The sequence below is a fragment of the Podarcis bocagei genome, assembly GCF_964188305.1.
Source record: "Podarcis bocagei genome assembly, chromosome: 10".
In the NCBI taxonomy this organism is placed as follows: Eukaryota; Metazoa; Chordata; class Lepidosauria; order Squamata; family Lacertidae; genus Podarcis; species Podarcis bocagei.
In genome coordinates, this window is record NC_138135.1 from 46117928 (window position 1) to 46131427 (window position 13500).

The 13500-nt window shown below is 44.0% G+C and overlaps 1 protein-coding gene across 1 annotated transcript; it reads right to left on the reverse strand.

Moving 5' to 3' along the window:
- Positions 1–2678: 2678 nt before the first annotated feature.
- On the reverse strand, positions 2679–12013 carry LOC308596757 (GLIPR1-like protein 1). The gene is made up of 6 exons (XM_081211976.1): positions 11528–12013; positions 8925–9170; positions 7063–7181; positions 3698–3786; positions 3009–3041; positions 2679–2918 (listed from the first exon to the last, which is right to left on the reverse strand). Exons 1-6 carry the CDS (start codon positions 11696–11698, stop codon positions 2764–2766), a joined length of 813 nt encoding a protein of 270 aa, XP_081068102.1. The 5' UTR covers positions 11699–12013; the 3' UTR covers positions 2679–2763.
- Positions 12014–13500: the final 1487 nt, after the last annotated feature.

The window sequence follows — 13500 nt, forward strand, 5'->3', positions numbered from 1 at the left end:
GAAGAGGGCAGGCGGGGCACGGGGCGCTTGCTCAGGAGCTCAGCTAACCTGTCCCAAGAGACATAGCCTAAGTACTCCTTCCTTCCTTCCTGTTTTTTTTCCTCCCTCTTTCCACTGCTCCCCTCTTTCTTTCCTTCCTTCCTTCCTTCCTTCCTTCCTTCCTTCCTTCGTCTCATTCCTTCTTATTTCATTCATTTTCTTCCTTTCCTCCAACCCTTCGATGCTCCTTCCTTCCTCCCTTCCTATTTCATTCCTTTCTTTCCTTTCCTGCAACCCTTCCCTGCTTTTTCCTTCCTTCCTTCCTTCCTTCATCTAATTGCTTCTTATTTCATTCATTTTCTTTCCTTCCTTCCTTCCTTCCTTCCTTCGTCTCATTGCTTCTTATTTCCTTCCTTTCCCCCTCTCTTTCCTTCCTTCCTTCCTTCCTTCCTTTTCCACCCCCTCCCTCAATCTCACCCTCCCTCCCTCCCTCCCTCCCTTTTTCCTTCCTTTCTTCCTTTCTTTGCTCCAACCCTTTCCTTCCTTCCTTTCTTCTCATTGCTTCCTGTTTCATTCATTCCTTTCCTTTCCTCCAACCCTTCCCTGCTCTTTCTTTCTTTCCCTTCTTCCTTCCCTCTCTCTTTCCCTCCCTCCTTCCTTCCTTTTCCACCCCCTCCCTCAATCTCGCCCCTCTCTCTCTTCCTTCCTTCCTTCCTTCCTTCCTTCCTTCCTTCCTTCCTTCCTTCCTTCCTTCCCTCCAACCCTTTCCATCCTTCCTTCTCGTTGCTTCCTGTTTCATTCATTTCTTTCCTTTCCTCCAACCCTTCCTTCCTTCCCCCACCCCTCCTCCCTCCCCCTCTCAATCTCACCCCTATCCCTCCCTCCTTCCTTCTCGCCTTCCCCACAGATTCACACTCTCCCCCCCTCACCGCCCGCCCTACAGCCCAGCTGAAACTCTCGCTCACCCTCCAGCCGCAATTGATTTTATATCGCTATTCTCCCTTACTCCCCGCTGCTGCTGCTGCCTCTCCCCTCACCCCCCGCCCACCTCCCAGCACTCGCCTTTCCCTGTGGTGTGTGTGTGAGAGAGAGAAAGGGGGGAGAGGGAGAGAGAAAGAAAGGGGGGCACACACCCTTGTCGATGCCTTCTATACACAGAGAGGCAGAAATCACATTCATAATAGGAACCAGAGAAGCCACACTGAGGCTGGCAGGTGGGCGCTCATTAGGAGCACGCTGGGCAGGTTGTGTGTGTGTGTGTGTGCTTGGGGGTGGTGTCGGTGGAGGGGGGGGCGGACAGACCGTAGCTGGGCGCCGTGGCGTCAAGGCGAGAGGGAGGCTGAGCCGAGGAGCAGAGCCGCGCGATCGGCGGTGGCGCTCTGCTGGAGGGGCGCCCGAGATTATTGGGGGGGCGGAGCCCCCCCAAACGAATTTTTGAGGGGGCTCGGGCCCCCTCAGGCCCCATGGAGTCGGCGCCTATGAATGTTACTGGCTTACTGGCACCAGACCAGCCGGAGGCTAATTTGAGGAGGGAATTGGTTACACTGAAGGAGGTAATGGCCTCCTCCTGGGATTGGGGCATTGGAAGATTCTGCAATTAGGCATCAGAGCACAGATGGAAACTGTAAGATACATCTTAGTTAATAAAATCTCTTGTCCAGATAGGCTTGGGTTTTTTATTGTGGAAGTTCCCTTGATGTACCAGGCAGATAGGGACAGAGGGACAGTGGCAGGCAGGTGGGGAGGCATTCTTATTAACAATGACACCACTCTGCTGTCTTTTCTTTTCAGCACAAATCCATTCCTTTGAATATTCACTGTGTTCACTTTGCTTACAGTGCAATCCCAGCCCCCAGATACACCATTTGAGATGGCCCCAGAGTATCTTCTTACACTGACTGGGGGAAAGCCCAGTTGGTGTGAATTAAGCCAGTGTAAATAACATTGGTATAGGCAAAAAAGGGGCCATAGCAAAGGTGGGAAGTGAGGGCCAAACAAAGTTGCACTGCTTCCAAACTCCCTGAGTTCACTGGTCTCATCTACACAGCTTGATATAAAATACACCACCAGGTTTAACTAAATTCACTACAGGAGTAAATAGAAGGGTAGAAGATGAAAGTTCACCTTGCCTCCCTGGCCACATACATTCTGGTCAGAAGCAGTTAGGATACAGCTGAACATACACAGGAGATACCCTAGCAAATCTACCTAGTAAGGATTGCTTTGTAAAGCTGCAGTTTATACACAATTACTTGAGAGTAAATCTTGATTAAGTTAGCACAACTCACATCTGAGTAAACACATGGACACGGAGGCTCATTTTCTGATTGTAGTTGTAAGATGGGTTTATAGAAAGATAATAGTCATATGCACAGTTTCCTGATACATGAGCAGGTTGTAGTATCTCTGAAGCCTTAATTTTCCCCAGACATAAGATGTAAGGCTGGTATTCATGTAAAAACTGGACGATTCTCTGTCATATAGATGGCTAATCTTAGGCTAATCACACACACTAAACCTCATAAAGAGAAATGAAGGGCTCTTTCAAACTGTTGCTATTTTTGAGTGGGATCTAATCACATACCAGAAAATTCAGGTTAGGTGATTAAAGTTGATTTGATGGTCTTCCCAGCATTAATATGCAACAAGTAACTTTTTACAAGTTCAGAAAAATTGAAGTATCGTAGAAACAAACCAAATCTACTTTTAAAATATAAAATGCAGGAAAATATTCTTATAAATATTATTGTTAGTTATATTCAAGTTATATACGCCTATCAAAAATTATGCTTTATAACCTAAACCTGGATAATGGAGTTTTAAGTAATAAACAGCTGCAAAAGCTAGAAACATTAATAACGGTCTTAAAATTGCAACTGCAATGCAGGATTCATCACATATAATCCGGGATTCAAAGGGTGGATACCATCGTGAATAGCCTATTTTAAAAAAGATAAAAGCATTCTTATGAAATGTGAGTTTTGTTCTTGAAGTAAATTTAAACTATAATACAGATATATAATACATACGTATGCTGTTTTCTTTCTCACGTTCAGGATTTCCTGGAAGAGAGAATAGTTATAACAAATGAAGAAAGACTTTAAAATAGGATAACTCTAATGCACTTGTTCTGCAAATGCCTTTGAAGACTATTGAAGACTGTTCAGAAACTGAAGCTACTTCAGAATTCAGCAGCCTGATTATTGGTAGGCCTAAGACAAACCAGTCATATAACACTGGTTCTGACAGGGCCACATTGGCTACCTTACGTTTTGAAGCTCAATTTATACTGTTGGCTTTGACCTGTAATTGCTTAGGACCCCAAATGGCAGAAGGAGTCTGGGCCCTGTCCTGGAGAAGCACTACCACTGCCAAGGACCCATGCAGTTGGTAAAGGACAACTGGCCCCACACAAGGAGAAACTAGCTTTGCCCTGATCACCTTTCCTCAGCACTACATAACTGGACTGACCTGCTGCCTACCTCCCATGGAAAGGACTCACATGCCTTTGCACATGACTTTTGTCTTCTGGGTTTCTGCTGTTGTTATTCTGTCTCTCACAGCTACAATAAACCTACCATTAAAATTATGGACTCGTCATTTCTTTCTCAGACGGCAAACTTAGCAGGGGATCAAATACTTTCCCCCCTCACTGTATGTGATGGTTGATATCATCATCTTTTCCATGACTGTCTGCATCATTTAATTCTATACTTACTGCAGAGTTTCTTTTGACAAGTGTCTCCTTTTGGGCACTGGCTACATGGAGCTCCTGCTTTATAAGGACGAACTCCCGCATAGTTGCCCCTAAAGAACAAAATATTACATAACGTTATGTATTCAGTACACAAAGTGCACAAAACTAAAAATGAAAATGCAAGCTACTGGATATGTAATAAAAGGTTTTAGATGTAATGAATCAGTTGTCTAGGTCTGGGGGCTAAATGCAGACCTCCAGGCCTATCTGGTACTTGGAACTCCCCCAACGTTGCATTCTCCTCACCAGCCCTGCACTGCACTCTCAAATGTTTTTGCCTGTCTGTAATGTGTTCATGACGCGGGTGACGCTGTGGGTAAAACCTCAGCGCCTAGGACTTGCCGATCGCATGGTCGGCGGTTCGAATCCCCACGGCGGGGTGCGCTCCCATCGCTAGGTCCCAGCGCCTGCCAACCTAGCAGTTTGAAAGCACCCCCGGGTGCAAGTAGATAAATAGGGACCGCTTACCAGCGGGAAGGTAAACGGCGTTTCTGTGTGCTGTGCTGGCTCGCCAGATGCAGCTTGTCACGCTGGCCACGTGACCCGGAAGTGTCTCCGGACAGCGCTGGCTCCTGGCCTCTAGAGTGAGATGAGCGCACAACCCTAGAGTCTGTCAAGACTGGCCCGTACGGGCAGGGGTACCTTTACCTTTACCTTTAATGTGTTCATGAACTATGATCATGCTTCTTATTTATCTGCATGGTGGAGGGTGTGTGTGTACAGAGCACAGAAATCTGACTTTTGTTATGGATGGAAGCCTGTGTGGCACAAAGGTCACATCCATTCTTCTTCCTATTTCCTAGTTGCCCCTGAAAAACAGTTTCAGGATGTAATAATGTATTCAGTACATAAATTAAACTGAAGATCAAAATGTTTTGTGCTTTCTATTGGTTCCAGCAAGTTGCAAATCATTCCAGGTGCTATTATCCAGGCAATGCTAGTCTGTGTATCATCATGATAATCCATGGAACTGACCTTGTACAGTGGTACCTCGGGTTACAGACGCTTCAGGTTACAGATGCTTAAGGTTACAGACTCCGCTAACCCAGAAATAGTACCTTGGGTTAAGAACTTTGCTTCAGGATGAGAACAGAAATCGCGTGGTGTTGGCACGGCATCAGCGGGAGGCCCCATTAACTAAAGTGGTACCTCAGTTAAGAACAGTTTCAGGTTAAGAACAGACCTCCAGAACAAATAAAGTTCTTAACCCAAGGTACCACTGTACTGGTATTTTATGTCCTGCAGCTACCTGACCCCTGTAATTATTTGTTTTCAAATTAATATTATTTATACAGTGGTACGTCTGGATACGAACTTAATTCGTTCCGGAGGTCCGTTCTTATCCTGAAACTGTTCTTAACATGAGGCTCCATTAGTGAAAGTGTGTCTCCTGCGTACGCACGTGTGCCTCTGGTACATGATTTCCACACGCATCCCGGGGCAAAGTTCACATCCAGGAGCAACTACTTCCAGATTAGCACAGCTCATAACCCGACGCGTGCGCAACCAGAAGCGTTTGTATCCAGAGGTACCACTGTATTTCTGTTAACTGGAGAACATTTACTTTCTATGTTACTAACAAACGATATTTTGTATATAGAAGCCTTTGTTTAGGGAATCACAGAGCCGTAGCTAGGTGATCTTGCGCCCCTGGCAGATTGCGCCCCCTAGCCACAGACAAATTAGCTCTTCTTTCCGCCTCTCCTCCAACCCCCCCCCATTCTATTCACCCTCTATTTAAAACCTTTTCTTATGAGGCAATAATCAATATTTTAATTTATAGACATATTTTAGACAATTTGCGCCCCCCTCACCTGTGCCCCTGGTGAGAGCCCACCTCACTACCCCCTAGCTACAGCCTTGGCTCTTCAGTCAGTTAACAAATTTATACTGATAATTTCTGAAACTGTTCTGCAACTAAGAACTGATAGCTCCTAGCTCAGATAGAGGTTTTTTAAATATTTGTTGTTTAGTGGTTTAGTCGTGTCAATATACTGGTGCTTTATTACAACATTCTGTTTCCCCCACCTTTAGTTTTTAGCTTTTATGCGTGTAAAATGATACTCTTACTACATCTAATTTTACTTTTTTGTACAATAAGTGTGTTTGAAGAAATTTAATTTTAAACCGAAGTCCTACATGCTCCACTGTTTTGACCACTCCTCAAGTGTTTAGAATTTTGTTTTTTCTCCATAATAATTGAGGTGTTTTTACAAGAGGGTCCCCAACACTTTAAAAAGTGGGGTAATGGCAGCTCTTTGTATTCATATTCTAATACTGAGATCTTGAGAAGATGTCTGTACTTCTAATATACAAGACATCACCATTAAGATATATATATACAAGACATCTCCAGCCCCGCCCCCGCCTGCTCTCCACCCCCTGGTGCTGGAGCATGAAGTTCCGCCACTGCTTCCCAGACGGATGAAGCGGCAGCATGTTATATGAGATTCTATGTAAGAATAAAGTGCTGCATCAGGACTAAACTATTCTAACTAACGGGACTAAACTGTTGTAGCTTCATATAGTTAATGAGGGCTAACTAGCTGAGGCAACTCTGGAAGGAAAGACAAATTCAGTGTTACAAAGTAAAAAGTGTGTGTGTACACACACACACACACACACACACACACATGCGGTGACAATTTTGTGCGCAACCAATTGATGCACGATCACCAATGCGTGGGTCCTTTTGGATCAGGAAAAGGGCGAAGCAGGCTTATACATGCTCCACCAAAGTGCATGGGGGCCAGGAACAGAACCCCTGTGCAAAATGGTCGCTGCCTCTCTCTCTCTCCCGCCCCCATGTATAAGATGCCAGGTATTTTGGGGGACTCCAAATTTAGAAAACACCCCTCAGCACTACCCATGTATAAGACAACCCCCAATTTTAAACCTAATTTTTGGGTAAAAAAACCAAGTCTTAGAAAAATATGGTAAATTGAGTATAATGCCGCCTATCATGCAGCCTACCGTAATTTGCAATATTGTTTATTGTATACAACTGTAGATTATTTAAGTTCAAGATACAGGTGGGACAGAACTAAAGCTATTTCTGATCATTTTCTTGTTTTCCTAACTGTTCTGAGAACTTTTTACAGTTCTTGATATTTTAGTTCACAGAATATAATGTTTAAAATTGTAAAGGCTGAAAAGCATAGCTGTTAAGTTTTCTGGTTGCTTTTCAATTAAAAAATAATTGAAATGTAAATTAGCTTACAAAATCCAAAATTAATACATTCAGTTTCAAACAGGCATACAGTTTGGTGTTTTATGATTACTAAGTGTAACACAAGTTTAGATCGCTTTAAGATTTGTTAACTTACGGTGGACCATAAGTACAAACGAAATATGAAAAATTCTTGGTTTTGGCTCCTTTGCTATTAGTTGACGCAGGACAGTGAACAATAGCACAGCCAATCTTATAAGTATTAGCCCAAACAACCTGAAAAAAACATGTTTGATTATACAATATAAAGTCCAAGCTTCGTTCAACAGTATCATTTCTTACATTCATTTTTTTCTCCAGATTTTGCTCTCCCTCCCTCCACTTTTATTGGCATTTAGCTAAAGGCACATTTATACCTTAGATTAATATTCAAGTATCCTATTCTGTACTCCTAAAGTTTTCAGAAAGGCATCTCCCAGCGCTACCTGGAGATGCTGGGGACTGAACCTGAGACCTTCTGCATGCAAAGCAAGTGCTCTACCACTGAACCATGTAAATGGAGTAGTATTTCTGCTAATCCTGGCTGATGAATGATCTGTCTTAGATATCTTATTTCTAGCTTCACTGATTATTTTTCCTGTCAGGAAAATGTACAAATTCACGGTGATTCAGTTTTTGAAGACAGAGCTAGCATTCTGCTGAGGACTACAAGTATTTTAAGTCATTCATATATTCCAAATCAGGGGGCCGTGCCCCCCCAACTTCGACAGTGGCAGCAGGCACATGCCGCAGGGCATCCAAACGACGCATCAGCATGCACTGTGGTGTGTGCGACAGCATGCCCTGCGGCATATGTTAGCATGCCGCGGGGCACGATGATGTCATGCGCACACACCACAGGGCACACACCACATTGATCGAATAGGGCCCTAGGGTCCCTCAATCATGGGGCCAAGGTGATGCATGTTATATACAGTGGTACCTTGGTTTGCAACCATTTTGGATTATAACCGTTTTGGATTACAACCGTTTTGGATTACAACGACGTCAAACCCGGAAGTGCGTATCCCTTTTTTTGGATTACAACCAATTTTTTGGGGGGGAGGGCCATTGGCAAAATTGCTAGCCTTGGGTTACAACCTGTTTTGGTTTACAACCGGACCTCCGGAACGGATTATGGTTGTAAACCAAGGTACCACTGTATATGCATGTGTGTGTGTTAAAATTTTCCACAATAAAAGACATGCCAGCCCCCACAAATAACAAAAAAAGATAGAAAAACACCAGATTCTCACCAATAAGTATCCCAACTTTTTGTCCCATATTTAAGTCTTACTGTATCTGACATAATTGAAACTAAACAGAAGTGGGCTACAAACAAAACTCAATGCCCTTCCTTTTCTTAGTAAGAACTCTGCTGTTATGTATATGCCCTGTAACATTTAGTGCTGGCCAGGTGCTAGTAGCTCAGTTTTTACGAATCTTACAACCATCAGCAATACATGTTAACTTAATATTGGAACTGAAATAAAGTAGTGGTTTGTTTTGTCAGTTGCCTCTAAATTAATTGTAAACACTCCATATACCGTATTTTTCGCTCTATAAGACGCACCAGACCACAAGACGCACCTAGTTTTTGGAGGAGGAAAACAAGAAAAAAAATATTCTGAATCTCAGAAGCCAGAACAGCAAGAGGGATCGCTGTGCAGTGAAAGCAGCAATCCCTCTTGCTGTTCTGGCTTCTGGGATAGCTGCGCAGCCTGCATTCGCTCCATAAGACGCACACACATTCCCCCTTACTTTTTAGGAGGGAAAAAGTGAGTCTTATAGAGCAAAAAATACGGTACTTTATAACTAAGTATCCTTGATAATAACAGAATGCAGATTATTACTTCACAGTTTATGATCACAGAGCAACTACAATATTTTCTTCATACTTTTATTGTCTGAAATAATTAAAGTTATTGCATTTTGCTTCAAATTCTGTGGACTATGTAAGCAGAGAAGAGAAGAACTTACCTGAGTATAATGACCACAAACACGTGTACATTTGTGGGTTTTGTAGGTGTAGTACATTACCTCGTCATGAAAATCTTCAATAGGGCCAGCAGGATCAAATGGGTATTTATAGCCAGTTACAGCCCATATATTTTCTCCAAAAGGCCTAAATTTAGGATCAGGGTGGACCATATCAGTTGGATTATGCATAACAATGCATTTTTGTGCCCATGCTCTAGCTATTCTAGCCAAAGCTAGATCAAATGTCTGCAAAATATAAAAAATCATGACATTATCACAACATTATACATGTATAGTAAACGTGCTGATAATACATCTTGAGTTCTAGCAAGTATTTCTTCAGAAATATTTACCATACTTGCATCAAGCTGTCGAATGATGAAATTCTATACGTCTACTCAGAAGAAAGCCCCATTGAGTTCAAGGGAATCTACCCACAGGCATGGGTATAGCCAGAATTTGTGTTGGGACAGGCTTCATGTTGGGGGGCAGAGCCTCAGTTAAGTATTTTATTGCTTTTCTTGATTGGGGGGGGACGACGACAGCGAATTGTATAGGAACTAAAATGTCAAAGAAACTGAATGAATTAAAATACATTTTCATTATTTTCATGCTGTTATTTAGAGGAATGTGTGGCCAAAAGGAAACTGATTGTTGAAACTACAGAAATCTTAGTCTTTATGTTCATGCTGAAATACTGTAAAAAAAAAAAAGATTTTCAGTTCTTACTAGAGAAACTGCAAATATTGGATCCTCTACAACTGGAGTGTGTCATTCAAATTAAAAATCTATATTAATAATGAATAGGTCTGGGTAAAAACAATCAAGAGATGCAAAACAAGTGGCTGCCTTAGATAATCAACAATTTAAACAAATACTCCCAAAGGTGGAAGTGATTCAGACTATTTTGTTTTGTTTTGTTTTGGTCATTTTAAAACAATAAAATAATGAATTAATTTTATATTCCACTTAATGAACAGTCTGGACTTTCTTTACAGAAGGAAAAATATGTAAATTTATTGATATAAGAAAAAGCATATATATTGTTTGAAAGAAATGCATATAAAGAAAGGCAAAGAAAAGCATCTAGAACTAAACTCATATTTGGTGCAATAAAAGAGAGGGTTGCAGTTATAGTAAAAATCATAGAAAGGTACCCCTGCCCGTACGGGCCAGTCTTGCCAGACTCTAGGGTTGTGCGCCCATCTCACTCAAGAGGCCGGGGGCCAGCGCTGTCCGAAGACACTTCCGGGTCACGTGGCCAGCGTGACATCGCTGCTCTGACGAACCAGAGCCGCACACGGAAACGGCGTTTACCTTCCCGCTTGTAAGCGGTCCCTATTTATCTACTTGCACCCGGGGGTGCTTTCGAACTGCTAGGTTGGCAGGCGCTGGGACCGAATGACGGGAGCGCACCCCGCCGCAGGGATTCGAACCGCCGACCTTTCGATCGGCAAGCCCTAGGCGCTGAGGCTTTTACCCACAGCGCCACCTGCGTCCTAGTAAAAATCATAGCATCCTATTAAAGAATTATAAAAAGGATAGGTTTCTTCTTCTTCTCTGATCTTCACTCTTTTTGTTACATAAACAGTTATTTGAAATACTAACAAGATGACTTAATCAGTTACAAGTAAGCAACCTATTATTCTTGGTTTCTGTGGGTAACCCCCCTGTGGGTAACAAGCTAACTTGGATGCAGGACAGGTGATAGTCAGTCTTGGCTCAACCTAAAACAGCCATTAGTCAGGGTTCAATTTATGCAGGGATTGAGTTCTGGAGTCAATTAAACCCTGGAAAATGTAATCATCGCCCAGAAACCTGAAGGCAATATTTATTTATTTAAGGAAGGTATGCCATGACCCATGACTCAGAGAGAATCGGGGCCTGAGCCTGGTACTTCTATACTTAAACATTATTTTAAATAAAGCATTACACACTTAGCAGCAGTAAATATAACTGCTAGGTTTTTTAAGAACCAGCAAGTTTTCCTCATTCGACTATGTAAAAATTATGCATATAGTTCAGAAGCAAGACATGAAGTGTAACTCTAAATGGACAGAAAACCCTAAAAAAGAGAAAAGATTGTCGTCGCCGCTGGCAACAACGCATCAAGGTATGTAGTAAACCAAGGCTGGTCTGTTATTCTGTAATCTGTGGCAACCCCTCCCCCCAGCCGTTCACAAAGGCTTCTCCCATGGGTGTAGTCAGGATTTATGGGGGGGGGGGAGAGACAGGTTTCATATACCCTTTTAAAATATAGCTCTTTTCTGAGGTGGGGTTGTTGTTTTTATTCTGATTATATATGTTGTGATCTTTTCTGTGAACCGCCCTGAGACCTCCCGGTACAGGGCAGTATATTAAGCTCTAATAGTAATAATAATAATAATTATTAATAATAATAATAATATGGGGGGCCAGCCCCTCAGCTAGTTAACTATTTTTATTGATTTACTTCATTTAGAGGGGCAGCTTCCCCTTGGCGAAGCCTTCTCCCAGCAGCCAACACTGACTGCCTGAGGCAGGGGCATATGACAGGGGCAGTTTCTCCCCAAGCACTCCCCGCCCTCGGCTCCCTTTCCTCCTTCCACCCCGCGGACACACACCATGTACAGCATGTTGGAAGCGGGGGGGTTGACCCCGCTGCGGTAGTTGTTGTGGGTGTCGAGATACTGGTTGATGAAGGTCCTGTTCCTGATGCTGGGGTAGCTGCGCCCGCTCGCGGCCTCCAAGGCGACGAGCGCCATCACCACCCGCGGCCACCACAGCGGACCCATGACTTGCTTGGGGGAAAAGCGCGCGTCGGGCGGCGGCGCGCGCAGCGAGTATAGTTGCCCTCTAACAGTCTCCGCCGGCGCCGCCTCCTGTTCCTTGCGTGGTGGGCCGCTCAAACTGCAGGGGACGGTCAGGAGCCTGGATGATTAAACGGCTAGAACTTTGCGCGCGCACTGCCTGCGTTCTCGCGCCACTTTTAGCGCGCGCGTGGCGCACGGTTCTTCCTCCCCCCCGCTCCCGCCTGTTCTAAGTCCGTTACTGTATGTATCCCTGCCATATCCAGAGCGCGCTGACTTGCATCAGCGCCACAAGGTGGGGCAGCCCCACTAGGAAGCGTCCGGGAAACACAGGAAGGAGGCTATGCGGTCATAGAATCGTAGAATTGTAGAGTAGGAAGTGGAAGGGACCCCTAGAAGTCATCTAGTCCAACCCCCTGCAATGCCCGTTTGGGTGCAGCGACATCTAACTTTGTTTAGGGGAGGCGTTCCGCTTGGTTCCCAGTTACTTTGGCAAGCAGTCTGAGGAGAAGCGGGGTCCTACGATGAGCATTTATATTTTTTTATAAAATCCTTACCGTTGGGAAAAGCGCAGTTGGACATCTCCTCAGTGCTGCTGCTGCTGCTATTATTTATTATTATTGTTAAACCAAAGCCGGGAGACAGGTCAAGACAGCGAAGGCTTCATTTGAGTCAGAATCCAACTTTGGGCTATGAAATGATACCAAACTGGAGAGGATCTCTGAAAATGTATTTTTCTTTTTAACAGATAATACCTCTAATGGTGATATCCACCATGGTGTTTTGGGCTCTAACAATTTCCGATGTCTTCCCCAGACTTTGTATAACGACCTTCTGATAACATGATTTAAAAATTCTTTATGTACAGCTACTTTATGGTACGCTAAATAGGCATGCCAGCCGAAGCTATTGTTCCATCCCTCGAGATCCAAAACATCGATGTTTTCTAGCATGATCCTTTAGCTGTATCGGCTCAAGAACAGGCATTTGGCTGACCTAGCAACAATTGCAGGAGGCAGCTCCCCAAATTGGAGCAAGCATCAGTGGCCTCAAGAAAGGATAGTGGCCCATTTGGGATGAGCCTGGAAAGGCTGTCCAAATTAAGAGGGGGGAAATGAAGGAGAGCACAGGTTAGGATACCCTAAAACCTGTGTAAGTCACACCCCCCAACCAGGCCTCAAAGCCTCAAGCACTTTTCAAATTGCACTTTTTCTCTAAGGCTAAAAAGCATTTAGCTAAGCATCTTGCTATCTTGCTCTGCATGTATGTTTCCCAGGCTAGTTGGCCTTGCTAACCAGATTGCAACTTTCTTTCCAGGGACTGTGCCACTAGAGCAAGAGAAAAGAAACTTATCTTGGACACGCAAGGCTTCTCATCCCCCTTTCTTGGGAAGAGTCCAGTGTGGTGTGGTGGTTAAGAGCAGTAGTCTCGTAATCTGGGGAACCGGGTTCGCATCTCCGCTCCTGCTCATGCAGCTGCTGGGTGACCTTGGGCTTGTCACACTTCTTTGAAGTCTCTCAGCCCCACTCACCTCACAGAGTGTTTGTTGTGGGGGAGGAAGAGACTCCTTAAAGGGAGTGAAAGGCGGGATATCAAATCCAAACTACTCTTCTTCTTCTTCTTCTTCTTCTTCCAAAAGAGTCCCAAGTTCATGCTCAGGGGAACTCATGGGACAGGACTCTTGAAGAGGAGGAGAAAGGGGAGGGAACTGGAAGGGGAATATATGCTCTGTGCAAATGGCTGTGAACTCGTGCTTGTTTGTGAGTTATCCCACTTGCTCCTTCTAC

Bases quoted from the DNA above. Each gene is read 5' to 3' on its own strand.
- LOC308596757 (XM_081211976.1), bottom strand. From the start codon at position 11,698: ATGGGTCCGCTGTGGTGGCCGCGGGTGGTGATGGCGCTCGTCGCCTTG. The intron at 3,787-7,062 runs GTAAGTTAACAA...TTTGTTCTTTAG, and splicing joins GTTTGTACTTATGGTCCACC to GGGCAACTATGCGGGAGTTC. The intron at 3,042-3,697 runs GTAAGTATAGAA...TCTCTCTTCCAG, and splicing joins TTGTCAAAAGAAACTCTGCA to GAAATCCTGAACGTGAGAAA.